The sequence below is a fragment of the Crassostrea angulata genome, chromosome 8, assembly GCF_025612915.1.
Source record: "Crassostrea angulata isolate pt1a10 chromosome 8, ASM2561291v2, whole genome shotgun sequence".
NCBI lineage: Eukaryota > Metazoa > Mollusca > Bivalvia > Ostreida > Ostreidae > Magallana > Magallana angulata.
This window is the reverse complement of record NC_069118.1, coordinates 47,369,839-47,384,676: the sequence shown is the minus strand read 5'-3', so window position 1 is coordinate 47,384,676 and position 14,838 is coordinate 47,369,839. Positions and strand designations below refer to the sequence as shown.

At 31.5% G+C, this 14,838-nt stretch overlaps 1 protein-coding gene across 1 annotated transcript; it reads right to left on the bottom strand.

Annotated features, from left to right (window-relative positions):
- Window positions 1-9,479: 9,479 nt before the first annotated feature.
- Window positions 9,480-12,486, bottom strand: LOC128160319 (metalloproteinase inhibitor 3-like). The gene is made up of 5 exons (XM_052823616.1): window positions 12,375-12,486; window positions 12,061-12,152; window positions 11,631-11,733; window positions 11,226-11,349; window positions 9,480-9,746 (listed from the first exon to the last, which is right to left on the bottom strand). Exons 1-5 carry the CDS (start codon window positions 12,484-12,486, stop codon window positions 9,743-9,745), a joined length of 435 nt encoding a protein of 144 aa, XP_052679576.1. The 3' UTR covers window positions 9,480-9,742.
- Window positions 12,487-14,838: the final 2,352 nt, after the last annotated feature.

Genomic DNA, 14,838 nt, shown 5'->3' with positions numbered 1-14,838 from the left:
CCGTTTTTAGAGTCAAATTAGCGAGTTTCCTCTATGAGCAAGCATTTCAAAATAGGCTTGGCATAATTTTACTTAATTAAACTTATTCTAAACATACTAAATGTAATCGCCAAAAACCCACGGTTTGTTCCTAAATAAAAACCATGGGTTTTCGACGATTACATTTAGTATCTTTAGAACACGTTTACCCGGTGTAATGAAGAATAATGACCCCCGTAGAATAATGACCGGGGGTCATTTTTCTACGTAGAATAATGACCTCTACGGGGGTCATTTTTCTACGTAGAATAATGACCCCCCGGTCATTATTCTACGCAGAAAAATGACCCCCCGGTCATTATTCTACGTAGAAAAATGACCCCTTTGCCTGAAGAATAAGTGTCATTTTTATAAAAATGAGCACACTCCACATGAAGAAAAGTGACCCCTGTAGAATAATGACCCCCTTGTAGATTAAAGTTTTTCAGTATATTATTTTATTATTTGTGAAATAGTCTTTACACTATTGTAATTTTTACTGCTGCAGTTTACAGAAAGTAACAGAAATTATAATTCATATTCAAATAAACTTAAAGTGAAAGAAGGGGTATATCTTAAAAAATAAAAATCCTTCCGTTATAACAAGGTATTGAGGTATTGCATCGGGGTATGGTTGTCATCTTAACAATTACATTTACATATATCTATGGTGTTCCGATAGGGCCACTTCGACCTAAGTTGCAAGGGCGATAGTGCGAAGGCGAATGAGCAAAAGTGCGAAGATGCGACGACGAAGCGCGAAGATGTGATGCATAAAGTATGAGGGTGCGAAGGCGAAGGAGCGTTACTACTATCGCTTCTTCCCAACTTTGCACTTTCGCCCTCGCCTTTTTTTTTTATTGCATTCAGTAAGTCTCGGTCGATTACATAGAATTTAATACAGGCACCGTACTCGCCAAGTTTTTCCGATTAATCCATGCTATTATTGGAACGCATGCGCTAGGCCATCGCGCTTACTATGAATGTTTATAAATATTTTAATGTGTACATGTAACATATATGTTTACCAGTGCTGGCTATGCCTAATCATTATATACTCCACATAAAATGTAATGTCCGCCATAATGTATACATATGCACTTCCAGACTCCTGTCACTTACCAGCCGTCTGTTTACCGTGGACCAAACACAATAACATTCTAATTTCATTATGCGACACTCCTTGCTCATGCATGATCTAGAGGGGGAGAGGGAGCCCGCCCCACCGGAAAATTCAATATTAATAATTTTACGCAGTAAAAGAGAGGGAGTCCGGACCCTATCCCCCTGGATAATTTAATTTTATTAATTTTATTTTTAAAAAATCCCAAAATATGCCTTGGAACCCTTTAAACGATGGAGAGCTCCGCAATTATAAAACATAGGTAATCACAGATTACAAACCGAGACGAGGCATTACCTTTATGAGGCATCACCTTTATGAGACCACCTTTATCATATTATTTGAAAACCATCCTTTATGATCTTGGATATTCATGGATTCTGTTTTGACACAAAATCGTATATCATCTGTTAAAAAATTGTATGATAATCATATGTCCATATTTTAATTAATACAATAAATACAATTAAAAGTGCATCTAATCATACTTACAATATATATCATAAAAAACATAAAATACCGTAAAAATTGTGAGATATGATATTGTAACGTATGATATGACATAGTATTGTGTTATACATTATAATTGTATTTGATCAAATAATATAGAATATCATAAAACATAATACAATATAGTATTATATGAAACAATATCATATTGCAATAATACATCATAACATTGAAACATATGATATTATATGTATAATTAGCATTGAATCATTTTTTTTTTGAAAGATGTGGTCTCATAACTGCAACGTATGTGCATACAAATTGTATAACGCGCGCTAGCGCGTTATGAAAATTTGTTTGCACTTATCGTTGCAGTTATAAGACCTCATGTTTCAAAAAAATAATGAATCAATGCTTATATTTACGTTTTTTAAACATGTATTTCCTTCCCGAAAATATGATTTGTTTTTAAAGAGCTCTATCTTATTCAACGAGGTATGCGACATTAACGAAATGGCCACTGGAACAGCCGAAATATGCTGACAAGAATAGTGCACAGCGTTTTAAATTCTAATAACACAATTTTTATTTTTCTTTCTGTAATTTAATGAATTTGCTCTTGGTAAACTAAGAAATTAATCAATTGAATTCATTTAACTGTCAACATATATTTACATCAATGAAATATTTATTAGCGTAAGTATAATAACAGGTCGTTATCCGGTTTGAATTCGCGAGAAGAGTCAGTTCCTGTTCTTCGATAAATAATGAAGAAATATAAGAAAATAATGTATTCATACGCACCAGATTTGGTGATTGGGTCTTCTGTGTTGATACAATATTTTATCGTAATTATATAACGTTTTACAATATAACATATGGTATTATATTGCATCCTATTAAACAATAGTGTTTCAAATCATACAATACTATATCATAGGAATCATATCACATCATTTAACAACAACCACATCTATCTATCAAGCAGGTTTGAGTGAGGTAGGAGATTTCTCTAGCATCCTTGATAATGGAGATCAGGCTCTGCATCTAAAGCAACCTCTACGTTTCATTTATAATATAGTTAAATCAACTATGCAAGCTATCATCTATAAAACATGTGACCTGGTCAAATAACTAAGCCTCATCAAAAAACCTATGGCTCTGATTCAAGATTCAAGTCTGTCAGGTGCATCAGTATCATAAGGCGCACCATCCATACAAGTTTAATGAAGTTAGGACCAGTAGTAACTAAGATATAATCGTTAGAGGGCACCTGCAACAAAAACTTTAACCAGCTCCAAAAACCTTAACCTCCTCCATGATCCGAAACCTATAGCTTAGATTCAGCACTCAAGTCTGTCTGGTGCATCAGTATCATAAGACACACCATCCATGCAAGTTTGGTGAAGTACGGACCAGCAGTAACTTAGATATTGCTATTAAAGGGCACCTGCAACAAAAAACTTTAACCTGCTCCAAAAACCTAAACCTCCTCCAGCATCTGAAAGTTAGGAACCAGATTCAGTAGGTCCAGATGCATCATTCATGTAATTTTGGTAAAGATAGGACAAGTAATAGCTTTATATACAGGAGCTGTAACTAAAACTTTAACCAGCTCCGGACGCCGACGCCGGGGGTATAGCATATGCTCTTATTGACTTCGTCTCGGTGAGCTAAAAAGACAAAAGCGCGAAGTTTCGAAGGCGAGAGTGCGAAGTTGCAAAGGCGAAGAAGCAATAGTAGTATCACTTATTCGCCTTCGCAACTTAGCACTTTCGTCTTCGCATCTTCGCCGTCGCATCTTCTATATTTTTCATATTGTTCATGAATTATACTTGCATTGAGGATTTCCACAATACAAACTGCTGGGTATACAAGTTCATCACCCAGAATTAATGATGAACTAAAATTATGAAAAGTTTACTCCACTGTTAGGCATTATAACCAAGTTGAAGTTAGTAAGCACTGACAGCAGCCATTACGCCAGTAGAGGTTAACGGCCAATAAGAAAAATCGTCGAAGTACTGAGAGTACTCGTACAGAAAATATATTTTTCTTTATCCTCGGCATACTTTAGTTTAGTTAATATCAAGATGATTAATGCTTCAATAGTTTGTATAGTTTGGATACAATAAAGATCGTGTGATCAAAATCAACCGGGATATAAACCCCTAACATGGGCCCTAACCTCTTATCAACGCTTATAGAAACAATCTTTTCTTATTATAATTGATCAGTGTTAATTATCTATTTAGATTTACTATAGTCAGATACTCTTCACAAATTTGCTCCAAAAGAATAAAGTCTATTCATGATCACAAAACAACATTACAACAAATGTTTAGAATATTGATGTTCAAGTATTACGTAGAAGAAAACAAAACTAACGCAGAATGATATTTTTTAAAAATCACTTTCCCCAAGAAATGTAAATAAGAAGTATTCATATTCCTACGTTACCTGCCCCTTAGTCTTTTTCCATAAAGAGATATACATGTATCATTCTTCGATTGACAATTCATTCACCAATGAATATTGCTTATATCATTACAACAATTATTCTTTCATGATTATTGTTCGTTCATTATCACACATATCCTTATTGTGTATGAATGTTTCTTAATTTGCGTCATTTCCCGCCGTATGTCGACGAGAGAAGTAACGTATAACTGTTAACAATCATGCAATTTTTGGCAATGTCAGAATGTTTTGCGTGTCCTTGCTACGGATATGAAAAACTATATACAGCGATATATTTACAAGTTCGGTGTTTATAACTTCAAAATCAGTTGAACAGAGTGAAAAATTAAGTAACTTCAAAGTCATTTCTTGGATACGGGGTAACCAATTTCTATTCATGTTTAAATGGGGGGGGGGTCATTTTTCTATGGGGGTCATTTTTCTTCATGTTTAACATGAAGAAAAATAACCCCTGGGTCTTTTTTCTTCAGAAAAATCCAATTATTCTTCAGCTAGGGGGATCATTATTCTACGTAGAAAAATGACCCCCGGTCATTATTCTATGGGGGTCATTATTCTTCATTACACCGGAACATTGAACTTTAGAACACTTTTGATTTGGACAAATATTATAACGATTAAACGTTATCTATTTTTACGAGGAAAAAAAAATATCCAGATTTCATAACATGACAAAAATATACTGTATTTTATCAAGCGCATTTGTGCATATATAAAGTAGATTTATCAATGTCGAATTTATACTGAATTTTTCTTATTGTTCTAAGAGTTAATTCTCTTTCTACGTTCAAGTACTATTGAAAGTTGGAGATGGTGTTGTTTAAATTGCTTTAAAACTTGTACGCCTATAAGAAAAATGTGTTTAAATACAGTATAAAACAAAATAAATGTACCCTCAATATAGTGCCAATTTTGTTGTGTGGTCTTCTTAATCCTCTAAAGCAGCAATTTTGCTGAAAATGACATTGCTTAACAATGTCCTCATTGCAACCGCAACTTTAGGCAGTCTGCGCTTTATGCATCGCGAACAATTGTTTAAGATTTCTTTCAAACTGTTCACAGTAATAGTAATTTTGTAGTAAATAGTTAGAAATTAAACTCAGACCCGATCAATCATGATCGGCATGGAGGACATAATCCTTGTTACATGTCATATGTAGAGTTTGAAGTGCTTTGAAGAGTATGATTAAGGGATTTTTTGGTGATACATAATAATTGATTACATTATCCAGCGTCACTTTAAAAAGTACAAGTTCATGTATTTGCTAGAGTATATTCGGGTGAATAAAATTGCAGTTAACTTTATTAAAATTTGTCGCCAATTTAATTTTCAATAGTTTGTTAGGGAGTGCTAAAGTCATCAAGTTAGATCTTTAAAGTCCTAATATCGGCTTTTTTGAGAATTTGTCTTCAGAAACCCAAAACAGCACTAAGTTTGCACGTTTGTTTCATTTAAGTGCATGGTGAAAAATGCTATTAATACAAAATAAAAATAACAGTTCAAGGTGAACTGAAATATGGGTAAATTTAGTTTCCAAAATGTTTCACCAAGATTTAATAATACACAAAAATTAGCGTTGGAATCTTCCCGCTCAAAAGAATAAATTATTTTTATTGTTTGTTGGCATGAAGCTGAAACTATTTAGAAATCTTAACTTCATTACAAAAACCAAAAACAGCAAGAGTGACTTGTCCATGAGACACAATTATAATTTTTGTGTTTATGTTCCTAACATCTAAGAGTAGAAAGAGCTATTTGTGGTACAATTGTATCGATTTTAAATGTTTACATACGTATATTTACATCTACTAAGTATTATTTCCTCTATTTCTTACGAAAACATATAGTTAATTCATAGCTCTATAGAAACAGCCAGACTGAAATCTACACGCCCCGTTTATCGATTGGTCGAAATATACAACGGCTGAAACTGACAAGATACTGACAAGAATAAAATGGACACGCCCTGTTTATCGATTGGTCGAAGCCACCAGCAACCAAAGAAAAATCACGGACTGCACAAAATAATCATGATGATGTCAGACTCAAAGTCTCACAGGAGACGATTTGGCTGTTTCTTTTGGCTAACGTACTTATGTACATTATCACTAATTTAGTGAATTTTACTAACTTTTCATATTCAATTTATTAATTATTTAAAACAAAGATGTTAATATAAATAATAAAATGCTTTCTTTGATGATTTATGCGGGTTATGAAGGTAACGATCATTGCAGAAAAAATAACATAACCCGCTAACGCGGGTTATGTATTTTTTCTGCAATGTCGCTACCTTCATATCCCGAATGAATCCCCAAAGAAAGCATTTTATTGTTTAAAAGAAACAAATTTTCATTCATTAATACGTTCTTACGAATTATAAATGAGTCATTTGGTTAAAACGGTAGCATTTCATATTGATAATAATCATAACCAGATTTCAATATTAAGTTTACTACAAAACTTTTACAGTAATATTTTACACCGAGTGTTTCCTTTTTCCTGACTTATGCTATTTGGCATTCTAAATATCATAAGTTTATGTACAATGTAAGTTAAGTCACCGGTTATGTCAGAGACCAATGATCTTAGGATGTATACAAATTTAAAACTCATTCGGCTTTATTCCCGCATGAGGTTTTGAATTCCAGAATAATTGCTTATTAGGAAATATAGCTTGCCTAGATCCACGTTACATGTATTTTCTGGTTGTACAAGATTAAAAACTATACAAAACTGTTATAAATGAAATTGACAAAATTGATTAGGGATATCCAATTTTAAAAAGTTTGGCAATTTTAATTTGTATCTTATTAGGTTGAATTTATTTGGATTACTGGAGTAATATTGATTATTGGTATGAAGGTCTAAATTCAAAAAGTACAGTTGGGGTATTATTGATTATATATGAAGGTTTTAATTTAAAAAGGTGTACTTATGCTTCAATTGGAATCAGTACGGTATGAATTATTTTGAGTAAGTTTCGTATTATATACTTCGGTATTTTCGGTTTCTTTGAGAAATAATAGGAATTAAAATAGTGCTTAGATATTATTTGAGTTCAGAAATGCGTCCTTAAGACTTATTCAGATATCATTACATCTACAATATGATATTATTAGTAAATTAATGCGAATGGGGGTATGGTATTGTTCCATAGAACAATTATGTAGATTGTTGTATAAATAAAATTTCTTTCTGTATGATTTAGAAGATTAAAAAAAAATTTAAGTTCACTGGTGAATGAAATATTAAACTATGCTTATTTTAAGTTTAGTACAGTTTATTGAGGTTATCAAAGAGTTTGGTTGGGGTGTCATTGTATTCAGGTTCACTGTGTAATTATTGTGTATAACAGGTATTTCAAAATAACGTTGTCGTATTAATAGTTGAACTAACATTCATTCATGTAACATGTTGGTACCAAAAATTCCATAAAGGTATCAATTATACATATATTTATTATCACTGGGTGGGGGGGGGGGTTAAAGTTCATCGGGGTATCATTGGGTATCTCTGGGGTTTAGTGGGGTTTAAGAGGGTTCACTGGAGTATCCTTCGGGTTTATTAGGGTAAAGAGACGCATGCATTCTGTACACATGAAAAATTTGTTTTGTCACGTAGAGAGGCATTCAATATACATGACTCTAAAGAAAAAAATCTTTGATGTTTAACCTTTTGGGTATATTTTATATGCAATTTTGCTTTCCCTCCTACTCTCTAAATGATGTTGATTTCTTTTGATCAGTTCACTAATAAACTAATAAGATTTTTTTGTTTTTCCTTATTACGTATATAATAAGGAAAAAAAAATCTGAAATTATAAATAACAATAGCTAAGAATACGTTTAATGATGTCCAAATAATTAAATTTAATTAAGTGCACCCAAAATTTACATATTAACACTTGCAGTTTTAAAGGTAACATTATATATAGCATTTAGGCAAGCAGTCCGTCTATGATAATCAAAACGCTAAAAGGGTTGAGATCTGTCATGATTATTGCTACGGAGCTTTTGTTCACCAACTGTGTTTTCTAATACAGAGAGGTATTGATTTTGACAAAATAATATATCTAATTACTAAAAAGCAATGTATAATTTCCCCAAGATAATTGTGTCCGTCATTATTTGACGAATTTTGATGACAATACATATACCTATCAATGACACAGAATAGTCTAATCCAAACTTTGCAAAAGTTGTTTCTCTTTGTAGAGTCAACGAACTGTCAAAAGGGGAAAAAACTATTCCCCACTTTTTGCTACCAAATATTTGGACGCCCTGTGATTTAATTTCCTTGAATTAACACCGTCAATGTGTTGGTTTTTTCCACTCTGGGGCATTTAGAATATATAACGGAAACAGACTTTTAACGTCAAGTGAGGAATGTATACAAGATTTTTTTAGTGACACTTTATCTATTTTTACCTGAAAATATTAGCATGAGCAAGAAGAGGTATCAAGGGGATTTTTTAATGAAAAATTCATACATACTCGGGACATGTCGATTTTTTTCAATGTAATCATTCGGGACTTTTCAAATGCTTGTATAGCGAAATCTCCATAGATTTTAATTTTTGTTTGTGTATTGAAACGTGAGGCGGTAAATGGCGGTGGGAGAGGGGTGCAAAACAGATTTTTGTTTGTTCTAAGACTAGTGGATAAATGTAGTTTGAATACATAGATATTCATAATAATCGAAATATTGAGCAAAAGTGTTAAAAGCAGAAACTTGGTACATAATTCAATTCAGTTATTTTAATTGCGTCATACATGTAAAAAGAAGTATGCACGTCAAAACCGATCATTTGTTTACCGATTTTTGCTAGTCATTAGAAAACCTTTAATTTTTTTCCCTATGCAATTAAGATTATATTGACTTTCAGCAGAGAATGCATTATGAAAAAGAAGCCGTGCAAATTCAACACATTTGTTCATAATCATATGCAGGAAAAAGTTGATAGAAAGGGAAATCCCAATGCCATTTACATAAAAAATTCCCAAGGCGAGGTATTTTACAGACGAAGTAACCATACCATGCATGTTTTGCATATAAAAATCCGATTATGCAATGGTTTGTCAATATGCCAAATGCTTTTAAACTATCGATGACGAATGTGACATAAATTAACATCGTTTATTTTAATGAGAAAAAAGTGTTAATTCTATGTTAATTTTACTGCAAACTTGTCAGCTATTACTAATAGTTTTTTAATAAGAAAATAGCTTTATATTTCACATTGCTTTTTTTTTAATACAAAAGATGTGAAATGGAAAATGATATGTTTATAACATGCTTTATCTGTATTAACTTTATATATATATATATATATATATATATATATATATATATATATATATATATATATTGCAACGAATTTGTAAACTTATTATGTACTTTAGAAAAAAGTCCAATTTCGATACATTATTTTGTTTTCGTTGATGACAAAAGAAATTTAAAACAACGAGACTGCTGGCTATATTTTGTTTCAACAAAATTTGTTATACAAAGAGTAACACATTAAACGCAAGCAGGGGAATGCCAGGCACATCCATATGTTTCCTTTTTACAGTAATTCTCCTTGTAAAAACATGAGTTATCTGCTGATTGATCAAGGACACATTTGTTTCTCGAAGGTTGAGCACACTGGCCAGGGAAGCAAATTTCTACCTGTTATGGTGAAAAAAAAAACAACCATTTATCTTGAAGTATCATATTTGAATGAATTTTAAAATATCAGTTTGTTAGATATTTAAAAACATATTCTTTACTGTAGCTGCATAATTATTTCATATGGAATAATGCATACTATTTTCCATATTACATCCTTTATTAGCCTGAGACAACAATATCAGCAAGAGAGCCAAAGGCCCTAAGGGCTGATATTGGTCGAGGACTGATACATAGTGTAACATGGAAAAAAACTATGCTTTATTTTCTTTCGCTGCAAACTTGGTAATAACATAAATCATCGAAGACTTTGTCTGTGTTTTTCTTTATAAATAGACTTAATTGTTGTAAATTACATCAATCGTTATTCTGTGACAGAATGAATACCATAATTTTCGACCAAATACTGAAAGGACAAAAAGCAGAGGAGTTCCGAAAGGGTTGTGATACAGATACTTTTCAAACCTTTCAGCCCTGCAGATCGATATCAGCCGAGCGAAGTCCGTATCCAACGCTCGGGGATAGAAAACACAAAACTCGTTGAATAAAAATCAAATACCATAGCATCGCAAATTGTGAGAGATTTTTTTTATCACATGTTTTACCTCATCTTTTGTTAAATCTCAATTGTTTCTATAAAATCATAATTGTTATCCGCTCAACACATTAACTACAAGACGTTAATCAACAGAAAATATGCAAAATTATGTTAACTAATAAAAAATATCTTAACTTTGAATATTACAGAACTACCAAAAATATTTCAGTGAAAAACAAAATCTGAAAATTTTAGTCCGAATTACCTCTATTTTGCTACAAGTCCAACTTTACTTGAGTTTAATTCCATAATATAGTAAAAATATGGTATGGTTTGTCAATAATAATACTTTCATAAATGCTTTCAGTGTTTAAAACAAATTTCACTCATGGCATCGAACTTGATTACACTCCGAATTTCAGAACTCAAACCCTGAGTAAACAACGTCCTTAAATGCTTTTCATTAATAACTTTACACCTTTTAACTGAATTATTTTGTTACTTTTTCATTCTACGTCAAACATCCGCCTGAAACTACGTAATGTTTAATTATGAAGTAAGAACAAACAGTGGAATATCAAAACTTTATCTCATGAGTGATATCCACCGCATATTGAGATAAACATGTGATAAATGACTAAAATAATGAATGTTTGTTTACAAATCAAAATATGTAAATATTTAAAAGAAATTGTCGTATCGCTTTCGATTCATTTGTCTTTGAAATGTTACATACAAGGTAATTTCATTAAAAGTGAGATATATATATACATAACTTAAGTAAGACCATTTTCTTGTTTGCAGCATGATTGAACAGCGTTTGCCTTATTGTGAGGTTAAGTATTTCACAAGTCTGGTATTTGCGTAACATTCACTCTTTTAGATTTTTAAAAATATTTGCCACGAATTTATTGATCGGTAATACAAAATCAAAGACTTACTTGCTTGCACAACTGTTCCTGTAATATCCAAATTTGAGAGCATTTCTTTGGTATGGAGTAAGTGAAGGCGACTCAGGGTTCCAGGAACATGAACTTACCCTCCATCTGTCATTTTGGATAGAGCCTGAAAATAAAATGGTTAGCGTAAAAAGATGACATTTATCTATACAGAAAATATTGTTTTATTTTACAAACCAGGGGGTGCCTTAGATAATAGCATATCAATATTAGTATGAATTGGATTTTTACTCTATATTGATGGAAAGGGAAAACCTGATCGACTTGTCGTTTTATTTTACATTGTACTTTTGGAGTGTAAGTTCAATCTTATTTGTCGAAAAACAAAATATTAATAGTTTTTTTTTTAAATCTTATTGTTTATATTTTTGTTTGCTGTTTCGTTACCAGTTATGATGTATTCACGGCCAATCTGGAAAAAGGGACCACACATTGAGGATTGTAAATCTGTAAATATCTGTACACGGCGCGCGCTACCGTAATGTTCCCTCTACAAGTTAACATACATTAATACCAGAATAACAAAAACAAGTAAACATTCATTACATTTCACATAAAAATTAAAAACAAACAAAGAAAACATTTTTTTATCGATTGATACAATGTAACAATGCTGAATATTCAATAATGGACGCCTTTTAATTTTAACATGAAACTATTTTTCAGCAGATTTGATCAGTAAATATTCTTTTGAAGAATAAACCGTTTGAACTGTATATTGCTGAATAAAGTACAATCGTTTATAATAAATGACAAATACCAGTAAATAGCTTACCGTTTAAACTTCTAACAATATATGCAATTTCCTTAAACTCACTTTGTAGTTTTGAATAATTTGTACTGTATAAAAGGCATTCTCAAGCTGTGAATGGCCGCTTTCTGTTCGACTCAAAATTCTTCCTTTAATAACTAAAATGGTATTTGATTTTAAAAACATACATATCAATTAATGAATGAAAAAAAACTATAATTAATATTGATTTCAAAATGAACTACTTTTTATTTATTGTTTCTTATATTTTATACATGTATTACTAGTTGTTCTAGTTGTTTTATCAAAGTGCACATTATTCACAAATAATTAACTATAAAATAACTACATTGATAAGATGTGTAATTAAGGACACCTACCAAAATCTGATTCGCAGAATTGCTTTTGAGGGTGTTGTGGCAAGCATCTACACGCTAAAGTTGAGCTAAAAGCCAACGCCGACAAAAGGCATAAAAGCGTGAATAATTTCATTATAGCTTTGTTTAAGAAAAACTTGAGCAGGTACGGTTTATATACATACCGAACATCCTGTTTGGAAAACCAATTGTCAAAACAAGATGTATTGTCTAGATAATTTCTACATAAATGCATAATTTAACGTATTTACCTAATGAACGAAATTCTATCATTAATTCAAGATTGATTTTTAGAATTTGTTAAGTTATTCCTAAATATTTTTTGTAAGATTTACGGGGAAGAGACCTATTTTATTTTTTTTTTTATATTAAATGAATTAAATGCAAAAAAAATTTGTAATGTTAAATAGGCACTGTTGGTATAATACCTGTAAACCATTAATCGAGAGTGTCTTTGATTTCGTATATGCTTGTTGTGATTTATAACTTTTTCATTTTACATATTACATGGGTTGATCCAAAAGTAATGTGACACTATGCACTGCGCTTTTCATTGGCGCTGTATTGTATAAACTTTCCTTATCAAAAATTAAATTCGAACAAAATTTATTATGGAATTTCGTTGAACACTTAACAAGATATTGATGTTTAAAGCATGATATATACGTGACATCGCCGCGTCATGAACTTACGTCTTTTTTAAGGTTTGTATCTATGAATAAATTACATGCTTAAAGATTTGAAAATGCCCCAAACAACACAATATTTCAAAACAGATATGTTATTAACTTTTTCTAACTATTCTGAAAAAGTTATGACATTTACTGTCCATTTCGGATATCTACCCAATGCCTTTTGACCCTAGATCAAGGGATAAAAAGGCTGGGCATGCGAATAGTGATACGATGCATTTTTTGCTTCGATGGATAGAAATCACTAGAAATGTACTGGACTTGAAATATCAACCTAAAATTGAGAATGAGTGAACAGAGTACCTTAAACGTGGTTCCAATACCTGATAAAAGCATATGTCATGTTAATAAATAAATTATATAGATAGAAGACATACGCTCTGAAGGAAAATTAAAGCTAGGTTCTTACATCTGTGGCTATATCATAAAGCTACATTCATGACTTCTTGAAGAGACCTTGACAAACTGATCGCACACTAAATAATCAAATATACTACTTCAGGATTAATTAGTTATATATTAATTAGTTCTATGATAAACGTTATGAAAAAAAATGTAAAATAGACCACCGGGGCGAATAAATATAGAGTACTAAATTACAAAATTCTACCAGAACGCCAAAGATCTAGAAATGACGTCGCTAGCGTGCGGCGACTATCGTTACCTAATGCTCTACACAATATATTATCTTCAGAAATAATAATTACAATGCATCAAAATTTTCAGGTCTGGATTGAATTAGGTAGATATTTTAAAGCACGAACTTTTATTTTACGCGGTTTTTTCACGATTTTATTACATCTGTGACATTACTTTTGGATCAACCATCGTATATATTATATTTATTTTATGTGACATGCCTAACCCAATTCTTGATATATATGTATCTAGAACAATAATTCGTCAGTTTATGCTGTTGGTTTGTTTATTTCGTGATTCATGTAATGTTACGGTGTAAATAACAAACTGAATTGAAAATTTACATAACTAGCACCTTAAAAATACCTGGAAAGTAACACATTATTTATCATTATATACATCTAAAGATATATATACATCTAAAGATACAATACTTGAGAACATATTATAAAGAAATTAAAATAAAACAAGCAAAATTGAATAACAATTTTAGATTGTACTTTAGCGCGTTATATAATTTTTAATTTATTTAATTAATATGCATCTGCAATAAAACGTTGTAATTACGGACCTCTGTAATGCACAGTGCTTGGTTTTGAGAGATTTTACTGCCATTTCTTCCAATCACACAAAGGCGCAGAAGGACAAGAGAAAAAGAGCACAAGACATTAGCCTGAGGGAGCATTGGAACACCGTTTTTGTACATGTGTATTGGGATGCAGCAGCATTTTTTTTTTTAGAATAAACTCTGTTATTCGCAAACGTGTATTTTTCTTATGACCTAAAGACTGACACCTCTTTCATATTTTCTTTGTAAGAGGGACATATGTGGGATCAATAACGTTGTATAGCTTGTGTTTAAACTTACCGCCGAAATATTTTACAGCTATTAACTGGGTATAATAACACATATGATTTGTTGGACCTGTGTACAATGTATAACGATGGAAAATATTGTGCTTAGGGAATACGTTCGCAGAAATAGATGAACAATAATATACAAACATCACTAACTGAAAACAGAAGTGAAATGGTAGGTTTCTGAGTTACATGTAATAACAATTTCGAACTCCTTCGATTTGCCAAAGATGATAAGGTTGATAGAGTTGATGATAACAGCTTCTTAAAGATTGGTG